Below are 19,172 nucleotides of genomic sequence, written 5' to 3' on the forward strand. Positions count from 1 at the left end.
AATGAGTTACCTCCAAGAGTAACTATTTCCTCTGTAATTACAATGTATTGAGTTGATGGGCTCAGATTACTTTAGATGAGCACATGTTCAGTAAAGACAGTTGTTCTTGATGCCACTGAGTAATCTGGTCTAAAGAATATATATAGCATGCTCGTTCGCAAGTGCGCGCGCGCGCACGCACGCACACACACACACACACACACACACAGCTCACTGTCTTCAGAGATTTACGTTACTGGTCTATTGTGGATAAATTCCAGAACTCATAATCTATCACATCATCAAATGTACTCATTTTTAGTCCTGGTAACTCAAAGCATCCGTAAGTTTTATTAAATATCTAAACCATCCTGTTCTCTCATACATTTCCTGTGCCTCAAGGAAGAGCATCCCACTAGTGTTTAATTTTATAGCGTGTGATGACGACTGGCTCATTGATGGACAAGGCTAGGCCATTTCAGAGCATTAAGGCTAAGAGTTTAGTAGAGAATTCTGGAAAGCGGCTTCATGTAAGACAGAGCCTGTGGATTCCAGCCAGACAACGCCACTGCATACAAATGAAGACACACAAGGCCCCAGCTGCTACTGGCAACTATCCCATGACCACGAGGGTAGCTAGACCTAAGATAATACCAATCCTGTGGTTGAAAGAGTGGGGTGGGGGTGGGGTGAAAAAAAGTTTTTGGTGGCATTACTGAATCACTGCAAAGACCAAAGAAAGACATTCCATCACTAGACTTTATGTAGTGTGATTGAATACATTTTAAGTTATTTACATCTTAGAGCTAAAGAATGGTTCCACTAAGCATTCTCAGTCTGTATTAAGTAGAAATCAGATATATATCTCCTTTATACCATAAATCTGAGACTGATTTATCCTACTTTTAAAAAGCATCTTTAAATATTTATATCTTGTATAATTTTCAAACACAAACTGATTTCCATTTATTTTTAAATTTTTACTACATTTAGTTCATTTTTTACTTAAAGTTTTTGCTGTAGGCTTTGTCTTGAATGCGCAAGACCATTTGGCGTGCATAGAAGTCCCTGTATTCCTCTGGTAGTTCAGCCAGTGTTTTCAAAGCTCTGTCCAAGATTTGCACAGCTCTGGATGCTGCTACAGGGTCTTTGTTACCATAGGTATCTGTTTTGTCATAGCATTCCGATGGAAGGTGCTTCCAAAAGACATTCACTCCTACTCCAAACTCTTCAGAAATTACATTATGGAACCATAAAGCTGTAGAAAGTTTAAAAAAAAAAAAGTTAAAAATAAAACCTACAGTTAAAAAAAAAACAAATGTCAGTGAAATATCACGAATTGCATATAGCCAATGTAAGAAACAGTCTTTGTAGAAAGCTCCTGTCGTTTGCATACTCCCTGCTTTCCACTCTCATGAACTGCCAGCCAGCTCAGAGAGTCAGGAGCACAGCCCTTGTCTAAACTCCTTAGCAATTCATCTTTCCCATCTAGCTTGAAAGACATCATAAAGTTGTATTTGCTTTGTGATTCTCTGATTTGGGGCAGTCTTTTGTGTGCCATGTTTACACTTTCTGGAGCACACAAGCACGGACCGTTTTGTACACAGAGCATTTTACTTATTTGAAGACTGCCTGGTCCTTTGTGATTCAATACAGTACTTGTTCTCAAAAACGTCCTGTTCCAAAGGCAATCTGGTTCCCTAGCTTAAGCTAGCAAACACTGTAGCCTCAGTTTTTAGTTTTTAGGCAATCAGATTTACCCTCTATTTTTTTCAGCTCCTTTACCATGATTACGAAAAACTACAGCAAATCCTTTGATGGTGGTATGGTAAAAAAGAAACCTGATCAGATTATTTAGCTATATTTTTTCATTTTCACTAGAAAGTTTACTTTTGCAACAACATTTTTCAAAATCTTAAGTGCTATAAGAATATTAAAGAACCCCTCATCGTAACAGATGGAATGCTAATCATGCCAAAAGTGTTTAGTCTTATGAAAGGAGGTTTAAATCTTAGAGACATACATTCTAAGAGTGTTCATGGGAAAACAATACTTACAAAGTAGTCTTCAATGTTTTGGTTTTAATTATAAGGTCTTGTCTTTCAGAATCTTTATTCACTTGTTAGTATATCAGAAAAAGCTAACCATTCTGGTAATTAAACCTAAAGATGGAAATCTTGTTTTGCATTAAAATATATGCAACTACTTAAATTTTGGAAAAATCAAATACAGAGTAAGAGAAAACTACATAGCTCTAATCATGTTCTAAAGACACATAGATTTTAGATGAAGAAGCAGTTGCTGAAAAAGCACAGTACTAAGTCAGTGCATCATGGTTAGATTAGCTGAATGTGGTTCCTTGTGCTCAAGGAATTTACTATCTAACTTCAAGTATGCCACCTGACTTTCACAGTTTATAGATGTTTCAAAAGCTAATTATATCACTGAATAAAGGTGTCAATAGTTTATGAACTACAAACTTATGAATTATAACAAATAGAATTAACCTAAGTAAAACTGGTCAATTAACTCCAATACTTTAAGATCTTTAAAATCTTAAAAGTATTCACTTAAGTATTAATTGCAGATAATAACTATATCACCATAGTTACTGACAACATGGAAATTTTATGAGGATCCGAACTAATGCTTATTTATTGAATATAGGAACTCTATATAGAAAACTTTTCAGATGTTATTATATTTTGATATTTAATAAAAATCTATAATCTCAGAAAATATTTACCATTTCTAAAATGCCTATCTATTTTAGAAATAAAATGGTTTTAAAAAAAACACCAGGTACAACCTTCCCACAGATATAAGGTATATTAATTACTCTATGTTATTTAGCAAAACAACTTAGAATATTATCTTAACAAGTTATGTGCTCCTTTTATGACAGGAATACATTAAGAATACATCATTCTGTGAATAACACAAATGGAATGGCCTACTACATCCCTAGACTAGATGGTACAGCCTATTGCTAGGAGGGTATACACTTGTACAGCAGTTTACTGCTGTCCTGAAGACGGTAGGCAGCTCGCTCTGACACAATGGTAAGCTCCTGTATATCTGGATACAAATAAATACAGAAAACACATTAATGTGGTCTAGAAACCTTACCAGGAATGAACAGAACATCACCAGCTTCAAGGGAACACTCATACCTCCTCGCCTTAGGGAAGAGTGGGTATTTATCCAGGTCAGGGCTGTCAATATCCAGCACTTCAGATTTAGAACCTAGAAAATTCCCAAGAGAGATCATACAGATTAAGCCAAATTCACAGTTTTAAAAAAGTAATCATAGCCAGGCAGTGGTGGTGCATGCTTTTAATCCCAGAACTTAGGAGGCAGAGGCAGGCAGATCTCTGTGAGTTCAAGGCCAGCCTGGTCTACAGAGTGAGTTCCAGGACAGTCAGGGCTGTTTACACAGAAAAACCCTATCTCGAAAGACCAGAGGGAAAAAAAAAGTAATCACAAATATAAATTTGAAACTCAATTCTTTTCAATTACCATATTCATACTGTGAAAACTAACTATTCTTCTCAAACCTAAGGTAATTTTCAAGGATCATTCTTTAAACATGGCAACCAACATCCACTATCCATGTATCCATGCAGTACAATAATATAATCTGAAAATTATTTTGTTTTGAGATAGGGTTTCTCTGTGTAGACCTGGCTGTCCTGGAACTCACTCTGTAGACTAGGCTGGACTCAAACTCAAGAGAGCTGCCTTTGGAGTGCTGGGATTAAAGGTGGGCACCACCATGCCTACCCTTGAAAACTCATTCTTTATACTGCCTATCATCAGTATACATACACAATGGAAAATACATTACATAATTAGGAAGAAGTATCCTACAATGTGGTCTTCCTATATTATTTAAAAATAACAGAATAAACTGTAGAAACATAAAATTAAATCATACCTGATAAATACAAATAGTGTGCATCTCGAGGACTGAACAGTATAACTCGCTTCTTTCCTGTCACTTGTATTAAAAAGTTATCCATTACCTACAGATCAATAAGATGTATGTGTAAGCAGTATCTGTAACTCAAGTCAATGGAACCAATGACATTCTAAATAGTTAACTTCAAATCCTATTCTTTCCCTTTTTGGGGGGTGGGGGTGGGGGTGGGGTTCACAAGGTCTTCCTGTGTTGCTCAAACTGGCCTTCTGATGCTCCTGCCTCAGCTTCTCAGTCGCTGGGATCACGGGTATATGTCACTATATGTCAAGCCCTATTCCTTTTGTGAGATTTGACCCATATAAAACTCTTGCAGTCATAATTCAAATCTAATAATGAAAAGCTTGTACTACATATACAACAACGTCTTTATTGAAGACATTTCTTTCCATGTTTCTAACATGGGAAAGACCAACAAATTAGGAAAACAGGAAGTGGAATAACAACGTAAGTGCACCTGAGGCTGCCCGTGGTTAATATTTGTTTTACTAAGTTGTCAAGGAATGCCCTGGGCCAAACAGAGAGCACCAATGCAACTACTGTTAAGCACTGCATACACGTCCACCCACAATGTGGTTATAAGAACTGTGATTATGCTGGGCAGTGGTGGCGCACGCCTTTAATCCCAGCACTTGGGAGGCAGAGGCAGGTGGATCTCTGTGAGTTCGAGACCAACCCAGTCTACAGGAGCTAGTTCCAGGACAGCCTCCAAAGCCACAGAGAAACCCTGTATCGAAAAACCAAAAATAAAAAAAAAATAAAAACTGATTATGAGACTATTTGTATAGGAGTACAATCAGGAAAATTCCCCAAGTACACTTTTAAATGAATCAGTGTTAATGTTCAGTGTGTACACAAAGGGTACCCTCTCTTGGTACAGAGTGTGGAAACTGTTAAAAGGCAGAGAGGCACATGATTCAGTTAAAGAATGAAAATATACACTGAGTGAGATGTGTGCATGGTCATATATCAATCATCACTACTGACACAATCCTTCTTTTAGCACTAACCCTTTACTTAGCAAACATTAACTCTAATTATAACTACTACTCCTCTGACTTATTTTTAAGAAATGTACTACATATTTGTCAAAGGAAACTACTTAAAATTTAAAGCATAATCTATAAAGTTAAAAACATAGGAAGCACATCACTTTCTCACCATTCAAATAAAACTTTGAAAATATGCTATGATTCTTTGTCTCTCATCTAATTATAGAGTTACTATGTTGAAATCCCCTGTAAGTTTTAAAATGTACTAGAAGAACCATGTACATGTCCTAACAGTTTGGCGTGCTGCCATATGCCTGAATTCCTGCCAGCTGGAGGCAGAGAAAGATCTAAGGTCAAGTCCAGCCAGGGCTTCAAAATGCAACTCCTATTTCAAAACAGCAAAACCTTTGGAAATGTAACAGGTATTGCATAGTGTCTTGTTTTTTCAGCTGCCAACACCAAAGTACACACAATACAATGTAAAATTTGCTTGCATATAGGCAGCAAATAAAGCCAATGAGAACACAAAAGCAAGATCAAAGTCCGTGCATCCTGCTCATCTGTAAATCAGCAAACATTTGGTATTCTCAAGGTAACCTTAATTCTTATTCTTGCAAGCCTTTCCCCATAATCTCTTCCATTCCCCGAAATAACGACTTGGATGGCCAGTCAACTGTTTCATTAAGACACTTCTATCACACTGTGTTTCCACATTTTCCCCCACTAAAACATAACTCATTTCACATCTACAATTCACTGTGTTTGTAAGGATGAATTAGGAGCCATACCACAGAGAAACATGTAAAAACTAGATTTTGCTATCAGCAACTCCATATTACTACTGTCCTACATATGGCTTATTCTCACAGCTCTGTGTTCCAGCCAAGGACACTGCACAGATCTGTAAAGGAGCCTCTAAAGCTCAATCTGTGAACGTTAGACCCGTAAGAGCAATAGATTTCTGAACCTTTACATTTCCTGTATTATAACATACATCATAGTGAGTCCAGAGTTGCAATCCAGGTGAACTAATTCGAAAAACACTGGAAAAGAACTGCCCCTCTTCAAAGAATATTGGAAATTTAATATCTCCTCCTAATGATGGAAACTGCTGTCTGATATCTGCAACATCCTGCATTGACAGACATACAAAAAGACTTAGATTAAAATAACATCTGGAAAGAATTTCAACAGTAAGCAATATCGGCATAACAATTACTGCAAGGCACAACACGGTGAGTAGTAAGGACAAAAGAGGCGAGTGTCTGTTCAGTGCTTTACAGCCCAACGATATGACCGCCACCACCATCGCCCCCCGTGGTTCTCAACCTGTGGGTCAGGACCGTTTGGGATCACATCAGGTACTTACATTACAATTCCTAACAGCAGCAAAATTACAGTCATCAAGTAGCAGCGAGATAATTTTACAGTCGGGGATCATTACAACATGAAGAACTGTTAGGGTGGCAACGTCAGGCAGGTTGAGAACCATTGCTCTAACAGACTTAAGTATCACTACTGCCAACTGTACTATCCCCACTAACACAGAAGCTCGCACTTTCAGAAGATTGACATAATTCCTATCTAGTCTAGCCTTATTAATTTGGCTCTGAATATACATAAAGGCTCATCTAATAAGCATCAGTAATTTTAGAGACGTATTTTATTAGCTGAACTACCATCTGTAAAATATACAGCAATAGGAATTCTTATTGCATAGAAATTAGATGACTATAATATACAGTTCTGAGTAACTAAATAATCAACTTTTAAAGATTCCTCATTTAGGGACACAAATCATTAAAGAGACAGAAGAGAATGAAATGGGTTATGTATCTATAAACAATATAAATTTACAGTGATAATGTGAAAATGCTCACAGACATTTTAAGTAACTGGTTTAAATCCACAATTCTTACCTTCCTTGGGTCTTCTCCAAGAGACCGTAAGTAGTATTTCTCATCCTTAAACATCCCAAAGAAAAACAGTGTAAGTAGTCATTAAAAATAGTGAGAAATAAGAAATGGAGCAAATCTTAAAATGTGGCTTAGTCAAGTCATCTAAAATGTTCACTTATCTCACCCTTTCTACTGATGCCCCCTAGTGGCCACAGACAGAAGCATCTTTATATGTAGCTCATGACTGGATCCAGTAAAAAGGGAAATTCTAAAAGCAACATAAGCACATGTGAAGCCACCCGTTTACTTGATACTTCAATGTACACTGTTTGACATTTGATAAGTCAAATGTGAATCCAACAACAAACTTCTTTCTTTTTGTTGTGCTTTTTTTGTTGTTGTTTGTTTGTTGAGACACGGTTTCTCTGTGTAGCTTTTGGAACCTATCCTGGCATTCGCTCTGGAGACCAGGATGGCCTCGAACTCACATAGTTCCGCCTGCCTCTGCCTCTCAAGTGCTGGGATTAAAGGCAATGTGTCACCAACACCTGGCAACAACAAACTTCTTAATACAACTATGAAATGAGATAAATAAAAAAGCCTATTCTTCAACACGTAAACAAACAAACAAACAACAAAAAACAAAATAAAACAACAACAAAAAAACCAGGGGGACTGCATTACACCAGAGCATGCCTATCCCCAACAACCTGCATTTTCACATCAAATCCCTAAGAGTCAGCTCATGCATGATTGAGAAATGCATCATTTTATAAGAGCAAAATTACATAAGTAGTTTTAAAAGTCATCATTTACACTTCTGACTACCGAGTAGCTAAAGAAGAGAACTGATGACAAAGCAATCACTACAGGGCTAGGGGTCGGACTGTTCCGACACTGTCCCAGCATCTGTGAACCCAGGACTCTATTCTGTAGCTCCACAAACAACAACAAAACCACCCACTGCTGCACCTTTCCTAGAACAGAGAACTGAGATCTATCAGGTCAAGTACAAGTCAATACAAATCAAGAATTCTACCTTCCAGAAACCAATACAGACTGCTGTAATATAAACTTCGTATCTCATTTAACCTTAAAATAAATTATAAACATACACTCATAAATTAACAATTTAGCTGTTTTCATGTTGGAATGATTCTCTAAACACGCTTCAAAGTAAGCGCTTTAAAATTTGAATTGTCACAAAAAAAAAAAAAAGCTGGGCATTGGTGGCGGACGCCTTTAATCCCAGCACTCGGGAGGCAGAGGCAGGCGGATCTCTGTGAGTTCGAGGCCAGCCTGGTCTCCAGAGCGAGTGCCAGGATAGGCTCCAAAGCTACACAGAGAAACCCTGTCTCGAAAAACCAAAAATAAAATAAAATAAAATAAAATTTGAATTGTCATTCAATAAAGAGGCACTACTCAAATTCTTCAAAGGGCTCTTTGTTATTTGCAAACAATGCATTTAACTTGGGGTTGCAACTGTACATATTTTCTTCAGGTTCAACTCAACATTTGACCCAGGGTTACATTCTTCATATAGGGTAGATCCAAGCAATAACCAAAGATGGCAAGTGGTCTAAAAGCTGCAAGCTGCCACCTGATGGGCAGTCTTTGCTCAGTGTTCCAGAGAACTGGTGGGCCACAGGTGTGTATAGTTGTGCCGATGGCTATGCGTGCATGCCAACTTCCCTTCTACAGGTGTTACTCCCTGACGCTGCTTTCACCTCAGGCTCAGCTTTCCCTAGGACAATCAATGTTGATCTGTTTGCATATGCTCCATAATTTTTCGATTGAACCCTTTGTTTTACTGCACATTTCATGGCTATTTAATCCATGCCATTCTTTAACTTTTGATGGGAAAAATCCGTAAGAGCAATGAATTTACATCCAAAGAATGGCTACAGTATTTAGGAACAACTAATGCAGATTGGTTTAAAGAGACATTCTCATCATGGTCAGGCAAGAAGTCAGCACTGTGTTACTTCTCAGGATGGCTGTCTACCATGTTTTCTGAGATATGCTCACCATATGCTCACCAATTTGGCCATGCTGGCCAACCAGTAAGCCCCAGGATCCTTCTGTTGTTGCCTCCCCAGCACTAGAATTACTGCAAGTACACGCCAGGATACAGCATTTTTACATATGTGTTGGGGATCAAACTTGAGTTCTCATACTTGCTTTGCAAATACTTTACCAACTGACATACCACTCAATGTTAATATAATTAACTTGAAACTGTTATTTATGGGTAAGCCTTAATTAATGCCCTAATCAAGGTCTTAAAACTGAATAACTCAGAGCCACACTATACTGTAAGAATACTTCTTTAATCTTGAACAAATGTTACACAGATAAAATACTGATAACAATATGGGGATTTTAATGATATGAAAATAAATTTTCTATTAACATCTGAACTTGTATATAACAGCAGAGTATTTTCTATTAACATCTGAATTTGTGTATAACAGCAGAGTATTTTCAAAGGAAGTAGGATTCATGATTAATGGTTGATGAGCAGTTTCTATGTCAGTCAGCTAAACTGCAAGTATAGATTTTATTTGTGCAATCCTCACAAAAACCTTAATAAAAAAGTAGTTTTTAATTTCACATAGAAATAAGTATATTTAAGCAAAAAATTACCTGGCCACAGGTTAAGAGTGAATAAAGAGCATAGCTACAACCTGTAGAACATCCAGCCAAAGCTTAAGAAGGGCTAACTGAGCTCTTGTGATTTTTTTTGTTTTGTTTTGTTTTTCGAGACAGGGTTTCTCTGTGTAGCTTTGGAGCCTATCCTGGCACTTGCTCTGGAGACCAGGCTGGCCTCGAACTCACAGACATCTGCCTGCCTCTGCCTCCCGAGTGCTGGGATTAAAGGCATAGGCCACCAACGCCCGGCTCACATGGTAATTTTTAAGATCTTTTGAACCTAGTGGTCCTTCACAAGGAAGTCCATTTAGGGAGGTCTGGGAAGATGGCTCAGCTGATCAAATGCTTGCTGAGATCATGAGGATCTGAGTTCAACAACCAGCAGCCACATAAAGACAGCCGGATGAGGCAGAAGGTACCTATAATCCTGGTACCAGGGACAAAGACAGGAGATGCCCTAGAGCTTGTGGGTCAGCCAGCCTTCCAGGTTCAAAGAGATCTTTCCTCAAAAAAAAAAAAAAAAAAAAAAAGAGTATGCTGAAGGAAGACACCCAGTGCCACCCTCTGGCCTCCACAGACATTCACACACATAAAATTCATTTAGTATATATGTCCATTAATGATTTCTAAAAAAAAAAATTACCTCTGAAATGAAGAATTCTTTATGTGTTTCTTCGGCTGCTCTCTGGACCAATTTGTTAAACGGTAAAGTTCTAAAATAAACATAACAGAATCCTTAGACATAAAAATAACATACCAACTAGCAATGCCATCACGATGCATGTAGGCTTGGCACAGTTGAGTGCCATGTGTTTTGAACTATCCAGCTTTTAGTATAATCCATGTGGATGGAATTCTGAATACAATTCATTTAGCAGTATATAAATTTGACCTGTTACCTGAATTTTTAGACTTAAAGATTTTAAATTTATGGTTCAGATGGCTCTTCAAAAGGTCAATATCCTTTCCAAGTTACTAAGAGAGACGTTTCCATGGTACCAGGGTACTTTGACAATACACAGACTGGGGGTGAGTAAAGAATGCAGTGAGCACTCATTACTCTTGAGGACAATGTACACGCAATGTTCTCAGCTCTCACATGGTGGCTCACAACCATACACAACTCCAGTTTCAGATGACCTGGTGCCTCTTCTGGCCTCCATGGTCACCAGACACACATGCAGTGCACTTACATACACGTAGGCAACCCATACACACAAAATCAAAGTAAAGTTACAAAATAAAATACATGAACTTTGAGGCTCTGACTGCCACCTGTCTTTATGTGACATGCCAAATAACCCTGTGAATGAATGGACAGCCACCAGTCTCACACTAGTAACAGAGTGTAATGATTACTAGTGAAGACCCTCCAGCCCCTCCCTCCTGCTTCTTCACCCTCAGCACAGGAGGCAGCAATGCTGCGCTCACCCTCCTGCTTTACCTGCCATGCTATGGCTTCTGGAGAAATGGTCAGACATCTTAGAAACGATGCTTGTTTCCATTACACCACACTCCTCAAGTTAGAGAGTTATTGCTCCAGTTATTCTAGTATCTTCTAGAACCAAAAGCACTTCCTAGATGTAGTTCAGTGGCAGAGGGCTTCCCAGCTTTCATCAGACCCTGGCTTTTAACCCAATCACAACAAACAAACAGACAAATAGCAAAACCATTCCTCAACTATAAAGATGCTACCATGTCAGTAGCAAGACAAGGAAATCCTCACAAGTTTGTCCTCCAATGCCCCACTGGAAATTTATGAGTATGTGTAGGAGAGGAGGAGGGAGAACTGTAAACTCTCCTCAATGAGAGGCTGACCTTGGGCTAGCTTACCTTCTCCAGTATTGCTGTTTTCCCTAAACACATTGAGTAGGGATATGGGTTTAATGTCAGCTATGATACCAGGCAATGCTGTTTACTGTACAAGAATGTGGTTTTCAATGTGTGAATGTGCCCCTTAGAAAAGCTACTGTGGCCTATTTCAAGCCACTAGCTTTGGGGGACACTTACCTAAGATGGGTTATGTGTTTTAGTACCATCCCCACAGTCTTACTTTGTTATAACTAAGTTATCACTGGATGGCCAAAAATGACTCTTGGATCACAGAATTCACTGATAACATTCTGCTAATAGGCTGTTTCCAGTCCTGTATTCATTCTTCTGAAAACCTAAATAAATTTCTGTCACACTATGGAATGTGGGACTTGGGAGTGTAAATATCAATCTGAACTGAAGCTATTGCTGGGAATGGTGTACAGTACTGCAGAAAGAAAGGAGTCTGCATTTACTCAGTCCCATGCAGGGCTCTGCCACGTACCACAAACAGTTTCTGATCTATTTTATCAGCAAACTTACTTAGCACTTTCCTCTTCAACACTCTCTACCAAAAGCCTTACTATACACACATCATTAAGATCTGGGGAAGCTAATGTGGCCCATAACTACCTGTGTAACTGCTGTAATTGTCCACACTTAGCTTTCGTATTAGAGAGAACAAAGAAATACTTGTAACTTCTTCACAAAAGCAGCACTGACCAGTGACCCTGCGAGAGCAAGATAAAGCAGCCCCATGTGAACGTCAGTCTATCCACAACCTGCCCCTACATAGCAGCTGAGAAGCTCCTCGGCCTTAGGTTTTCTCTGTCCCACCATGTTCTGAGCAGGTCTTTTATCACAGCGCCTTTTCTCAGCACCAGCACACAAAACAGTAAGTGAGACAGTATCAAAGACGGCTTCTTTCTCATGGATTCTGTGACAAGCAAATTCCAATATACACCTGGGTTTTATCATTTGAAACTACATGATCGTAGACAAATTGTTTAGTATTTTAAATTTAAATAAAAAATTATTATATGTATCTATTTGTGGGGGACGCTGGATGTGGGTAGATGTACTCAGTCACACCATGGCATGTGTGTGGAGGTCAGAGGACAACTTGCAGGTCAGCACTTCTACCATGTGTGTCCAGGGCATCGAGCTTAGGACATAAGAGTTATCCTCTGAGCCATCTAATGAGCCCCCAGTTACTTTTTTTAAACCTTCATTTTCTCATCACTATAAGCAACATCTATAATATAGGTTATCTTACAGTTTAAATGGGCAATATTAGCTAGTGTTGGCACAGTACCTAAGACATTGTGACAAAAGTAGCAATGTACCTTTATCAACATACAAGTAGTTAACATAAAAAACAAACAATAACAACAAACCCCTCAATTTATCACCCATTCTGTTTTTGGAATGGCTGCTTTATGAGAGCAACACCAGGTTTGATGGACAGTAAAAGGATGAGGACAGACTTAGATGATGCGGCAAGTGGAGGTTCCAGAGCTAGGCTTCTGCTCACGTGGAACTTGTATTCAGAATACCCTGACTGGGGAAGGATCAGCAGCAGAAACAAGAGAAATGGGCATGCTAATACTTGGCAAGGCATGTCCTCTAGACACCCGAGGAAGGATAACAGCAACTCAATCTGAAGTGATTATATATCAATGCATGTTATATATCTATAGGATTTCTGATGTTTTAATATCTCTAGATTAAATTCCTTCTTTCTGACTACTTAGGAAATGCTAAAAAAACAAACTAAATCTACTTTTTTCCTTGCACAAAAATAATTTTTCATGATTTTAGTAGCTTTAGTGAAAGGCTTTGAAGAAGCTGGAATAGAAACTATTAAATATATATGTTTTAAAAGCAAGTTTTGAAAAGTTTAAAAGACATGAAAAAACATCAAAATGATTCAAGATGAAGTTTCAATACCCACTTGTAATGGCACTAGATTCTGAAAAATAATATTAACCACCAAAAACCATTCATCCCTCCAGCAGTTTCTTCCACTTCTTTGATTTAATAAAAAGTGCAAAGTTCTTAGACTTGGAAAACTTAATGGCAATTAAGTTCACTTTGTGGCCCTTGAAGTGACCACTCAATCGGAAACCGAGAAATGCTTTGGCACTCACTACATGAGCTTGGAGAGCACCCATGAGAGAGAAATGGCTCCAGCACCAGAAACCCTGCCTAGCTCATCACTGATCTGAAATCTGTGACAAACAGGGTCTTTCAATAGATTGAACCTGTTGGGAGCTGCACATACTCAGAATGCGAACGTTGTTTGTTTTTTAATCTACCATTTGAATGAATCTCATGGGAATAAATAGCACATGAAATCTGCTCTCAAACATAGACACTCAGCAGCTGATTTACCTGCCAGAGATCACACAGTACCATACGACCAGCATGGAAAAAGCTCGGCATGGGTTTTAAACACTACAAAATGGAAGTCAGTGTGCATCAAATGCAGGCTGCCCTGTGCTTCTTGAGAGGTGGAAAGTCAGCCTTTACGACAACTTCCTGCAGTGGGTAATGGCAGCAGAGATGGGAGGGTCAGCAAAGACTGAATGGGGACAGCACACCATTTCAGAGGCAACCTAACAACCTAAGAATAGAAATTCTGTTCCATGACTCCACAGGATAAAGGGTGCACCATATATTTAAAAACTAAGACTGTGGCAATGTCTCTGTACAATTACACAAACTCAAATTTCTTGCCTTTTAAGCCACTCATTAAAAAGCAATAAGTGAGCCCGGGATTACATAAACTAGACTATAAATGAGATGCAGTATGGTCTTATCCAATGACGTAGAAATCGTTTTGAAGGTTTCAAAATTATCTGTGTCCCCAGAGTAACCTCAGAAGAAAATACCTATACACAAAGTTCTTACTGATGAAGTTCATCTGTGGGACTGCAGCAACATGAACCTTCACTTCTTTCGTCCCTCCAGCTTGGCTCAGGTAACCCACTGTCCACTTGCTTGTACAAGACCCCAAGTCGAGTCCTTCCAACACCAGAGGCATTCTCTGTAACGAAGATGAAAAACACAACTGTAAAGGTGAACACTCCATCAGGAGCTGCCTTGGGATCAGAGTGTGGCCTTGAGCTGAGTCTAAGATATTCCGACTTAAAGCATCCAACAGTTTGTGCCATTACTAAAACATGCAGATTACCTACGTCATACACCCAGGAAAAAACCTAACATTAGGAAAACAAAACAGTCTTGTCAACAGACAAAAGAAATCCAAATACTCAACTATTTTCATGTTATTTATGGCAAAAATAATTAAATTTTACTTCAGTTTTGTAACTTTTAATTTTGATAACTCTTTTAAGCTTTCTAAAAAATGCAAGAACATAAGAATTTCCACCTGTTCTCTCCTTGACTCACCAACTTTTCAATATGGAGTCCCATTTGTGTTATCCATTTGTGTATCCAATTTGGAGTCCCATTTGTGTTACAGAGACAGATACACTATTAAACCTAATTTTTCTGAACTATTTCAAAGTTAAGCTGTTAACATGTCCTCATCTCTAAAACTGGAATATATTTTCTGAAAATAAGGCTATTCTCTTACACAGCAATTATCAAAGTTGTATCTCACACTGACATATATTTTATGTAACCCACCATGCACATTTCTGAAAATAAGGCTATCCTCTTACACAGCAATTATGAAAGTTTTATCTCACACTGATATATTATTACATCACCAAACAACGCACATTTCAGTTTCACTAATTATCCCAGTAATTCCCTTTAGAGTTATATCTCACACTGACATATTATTATGAAACCCACCATGCACATTTCAGTTTCACTAATTATCCCAATAATTCCCTGACCCAGAATTCAGGCTGAGATGTCACTACGATTCAGTGATCACATCTCTTTCCATCTGGAAGGGTTCATCAGCTTTCTTTGTTTCTATGACCTTAATAATTTTGAACACATAAGCCAATTATTTTGTTGGATTCCCTTGGATTTGGGTTTATCTAGTTTCTTCATGATTAGATTTTAGGTTATGTAATTTGGGTAAGGAATGTTCCACACAAGGACTGGAGTAGTCCTCTCAGGGCACAGCAAGTAGCACACGATATCCTGCTCTAACATTTACTCAATCTCTAGGCCTCCACATTTACTGGTAGAATTTAATGCTCAAATTATCAGAGTTGACCAGTGGGATTCTTTGGGCTGGTTCCTGTGACTTTTAAAACTAAATGTTTCCTTATTTTATAACAAAATAAAACAATTCAGTTATCTTTTTCATTTTCCCTGCCTAACCCTTCAATCCATCATTTCTTTAAGAAACTCTCATTTCTTTTAAGTGGGAACTTTTCTCTTGGCATTTTAACTATGTATCTAATGTATTGTTATTATATTCCTCTACCCTAAAGGGGTTCTTTTAGTGCTGTAGCATAGCATCTGCCTTCTCAATGGTAAGAGCTGAGAAACATGGAAGGGCATCTATATAACCCCCCAAAACACAAATCTAGATATGCAATTATGTATCTTTATCTCTCACCATACATGTACATATACATAGGCTTAACGTATTATAAATAATGTATATGTCAAAGTTAAAGTTAAATTTAGCCTTTACTGTATCTTTGCAACTTTTTTGTTCAACAATGAAAAACTTCTTTCCCACCATCAATATTGAATCACCTGCAAAACTCCAGAAAATACTTTCAGAACTGCTAGTTTACAAGCCTACTAGCTAGAATTGTTTTCAGTCCTTTTCATCTATAAATTGAAGACATAATTAAAGCACTATATTTTAAAGATAACTTATGCCCCCAAAATAGGCTCATTTGTTACTTCTTTTCTTGTCTTTTTTTTTTTTTTTTTTTCTTTTGAGTTTTCAAGACAGGGTTTCTCTGTGTAGCCTTGGCTGTCCTGGAACTCATGATATAGAGGAGGCTGGTGTCAAACTCAGGTAAGTCTGCCTCTGCCTCCCATGTGCTGGGGTTAAAGGCAAGTGCTGTCAACCTCCCAGCTATTTCTAGTTTAGGGTTGTTTTGTTTTTAATCATTTCTCACTTCTGTTGAATTTTTGTGTTTGTTTTGTTTTGTTTGAGACAGATTCTTACTATGTAGTCCTGGCTAGCATAGAACTATGTAGAACAAGCTGGCAACAAACTCACAGAAATCCACCTGCCTCTTTCTAGCCCCATCATTGTTTGCTTTTTAAAATTACTTCAGAATATAAAATATTAATCTGATTCCCCTCAAAACCAGCTACCTCACCACATTCCTCCAGTTCATAATCACTCATCCTCTAGAGACGGCCATTTAATTTCCTTCTTTTTTTGTTTGTTTTTTTGAGACAAGGTTTCTCTCTGTAGCAGTGGCTGCCCCAACATTCACTCTACAGACCAGGTTGGCCCCAAACTCAGAGATCCACCTGTCTCTGCTTCCAAGTGCTGTAATTAAAGGTGTGCACTACCACTGCCTGTATTTTTTTATTGGAAGTGCCCTCAAACACAAATTTGCATTTTCCTTCTAAAAAAAAAAAGGACTATGTATTTTCCTTTTTAAAGTTTAAAAACATATTCTTTGAAAATTATTGCTATCAATTCCCACATTATTCTTTTTGTAGCTTAGTGTATCAAAGAATAAATGAGAAGAAATCATCTAATTTCCTTCCCATGTTTACTTCTAATAATTAATTGTATAATAGACTTTTGTGGATATTATCATATACTTAAGATAAATATCTGCAAAATAAAATTCCTAAATAAGAAATTATTTACTTATAATTAAACTCAGTGGAACACTACATACAAAGACATGAAGTAGGAGAGAGAAGGGTTGCAATAGGAGTGGAAATGAGCAAAATTCATTACATCATGTATGAAGCTGTCAAAGAATAAAGAAAAATAAATTTTAAAAATTGCTGGGTTATAAAGTAAACATGTAGTTTATGAGCTGTATCAATAGTTGAATCATTTGGTACAAATCACTTGGCTGCTATTTCAACACAACCTCACCAAGGTCGAATTATCAAAGTGTCTTCATCTTAGGTAATATATGTGGTAAGAATTAATATCTCAGGGCAGGCGTGAGCAACCCAACCTGGTTCATAGAAATAAACAGTGATGAAAACTGCTGTGTTTTTCTGTTGGTTGGTTTTATTCTACCTCCACCAGACTTACTGTAACTGAGGCTGGGCAGAAAGACAGGGGCATGGGAAAGGTTGGGAGACCCTCACCCTGCAGTCTGAAGTCTCTTACCAGCTGAGAGATAAGAATTCAGCACAACTAAACAGGCTTGGTGGTGCACAACTTTAATCCCAGCACTGGGGAAGCAGAGGCTGGTGGATTTCTCTGAGTTCCAGGGACAGTCAGGGCTACACAGAGAAACTTCCTAAGCCCCCCCCCCAAAAAAAATTGAAGCACAATTAACAAAATTTGCTGGGAGGTTGCCTACATGGAGGCAATATTCCTTTTTATAAGGAAATATTTCAAATAAAAATATTATAGCAACAAATCATGACTAAGGCCAAAGCACATATAACCAGGTATGGCTAGACTAAAACTCCACTTGCAGTAAAAGCAGGTCTTTCTTAGCCTCCTTGTGCAACCTTAGTTTTACCCGGTAAAACTATAATATTATCCAAAGCATCTCTCTATTGAAGCGTGGCCTTAAAAACTGTTAATAAACTTAAGTATGCTTCATACTGACTAGATCAGGAATTCTGCCTTCTGAGCAGCGAGCTCTCAAAGGCACACTCCAGGCTGCTCTTGCATCCCACCCCACTGCCACTAACACAACCTTAGAGACTTTCCCTTCGAAAATTCGCCAGAATTCTTACTGCTTTTTCTTGGAACTTGGACTACCTTGCAAAGTCCCGGAAGCAAACTTTTTTCTTTTTTAAATCTAACTGCTTTCTGCTAGTTTTTCTTTAAAAAAAAAAAAAAAAAAAAAAAAACTAAAGTGTTTATTAAGCCTTAATTATAAGCCGGGCGTTGGTTGTGCACGCCTTTAATCCCAGCATTTAGGAGGCAGAGGCAGGCGAATCTCTGTGAGTTCGAGGCCAGTCTGGTCCACAGAGCGAGTTCCAGGACATCCTCAAAAACAATACAGAGAAACCTTGTCTCGAAAAACAAAACAAAAGCCTTAATTATGATCCAAGTTAAAATCAAAGACCTATACCAGAGGATGGTTTCCCTGTTGGAATATCCCTCACTGGACTCAAATGCTGCGCTTCAAAAATCTATTATCCTGGAATAAACAGGAACTACGAGGACCACGGGGGGGGGGGGGGGGGAGGGCTCCTGAACTAAACTCTGGGAAACCCCGTGGAAGCGGGGCACGCGAGGCCACAAAAGCCACACTCGTCTTAATAGGATAGAGGCCGAGCCGCTCTTCTCAGAGCTTCAGCAAAATGCTTCACGTCACCCAGCTTTCTCCGGTCATCTTGCTCCCCAGAAACGTGGGGCCGTTTTCTCCAGGGCTTTTAATTCCCAAGCCGGTCTACTAGTCCCTTCCTCCCTGTCCCCCAGCGGCAAGGCACCCAGAGTGACCGGAGTGCCAGTAGGTGTCTCCGCTGGCTTCCCGCGGCGGGGCTCCCCACCTGTGGGTAGAGATGCTCCATGAAATGCTCCCGCGTGACGCCCCGAAGCCGGGGCACCGGAAGGCACTGCTCCGCCATGGTGGGCTCAGGTTAGTTTTCACAGGCCTGGCAAATTGGACGTGTTCGTCCACGAGTAATCCTCCCGGAAACACAACCCTGGGAGAAAAGGGCCGCGAAGGTGACGGACGAGGGAAGGCGGCTGGATTGAAGTTCGCGCGAGGCGGGAAGCCCGTGGCAGCTGCCTGGACCTACTGTGTC

The 19,172-nt window shown here is 38.9% G+C and overlaps 1 protein-coding gene across 3 annotated transcripts; it reads right to left on the reverse strand.

The window, feature by feature from the left end:
• Positions 1-720: 720 nt before the first annotated feature.
• Positions 721-19,127, reverse strand: Tyw5 (tRNA-yW synthesizing protein 5). 3 transcript variants are annotated; one of them, XM_027396918.2, is made up of 8 exons: positions 18,915-19,127; positions 14,226-14,361; positions 10,144-10,213; positions 6,870-6,914; positions 5,945-6,107; positions 3,917-4,004; positions 3,109-3,225; positions 721-1,237 (listed from the first exon to the last, which is right to left on the reverse strand). In XM_027396918.2, the coding sequence occupies exons 1-8, from the start codon at positions 18,990-18,992 to the stop codon at positions 981-983; spliced, it is 954 nt and encodes a 317-aa protein (XP_027252719.1). In that variant the 5' UTR covers positions 18,993-19,127; the 3' UTR covers positions 721-980. The 3 variants fall into 3 exon arrangements, with proteins under 3 accessions (XP_027252719.1, XP_027252717.1, XP_027252718.1); XM_027396916.2 differs by having other exon boundaries at positions 5,945-6,082; positions 14,207-14,361; XM_027396917.2 differs by lacking the exon at positions 3,917-4,004 and having other exon boundaries at positions 3,153-3,225; positions 5,945-6,082; positions 14,207-14,361.
• Between the last annotated feature and the right edge of the window lie 45 nt (positions 19,128-19,172).

Source organism: Cricetulus griseus, chromosome 2 (assembly GCF_003668045.3).
Source record: "Cricetulus griseus strain 17A/GY chromosome 2, alternate assembly CriGri-PICRH-1.0, whole genome shotgun sequence".
Classification (NCBI taxonomy): Eukaryota; Metazoa; Chordata; class Mammalia; order Rodentia; family Cricetidae; genus Cricetulus; species Cricetulus griseus.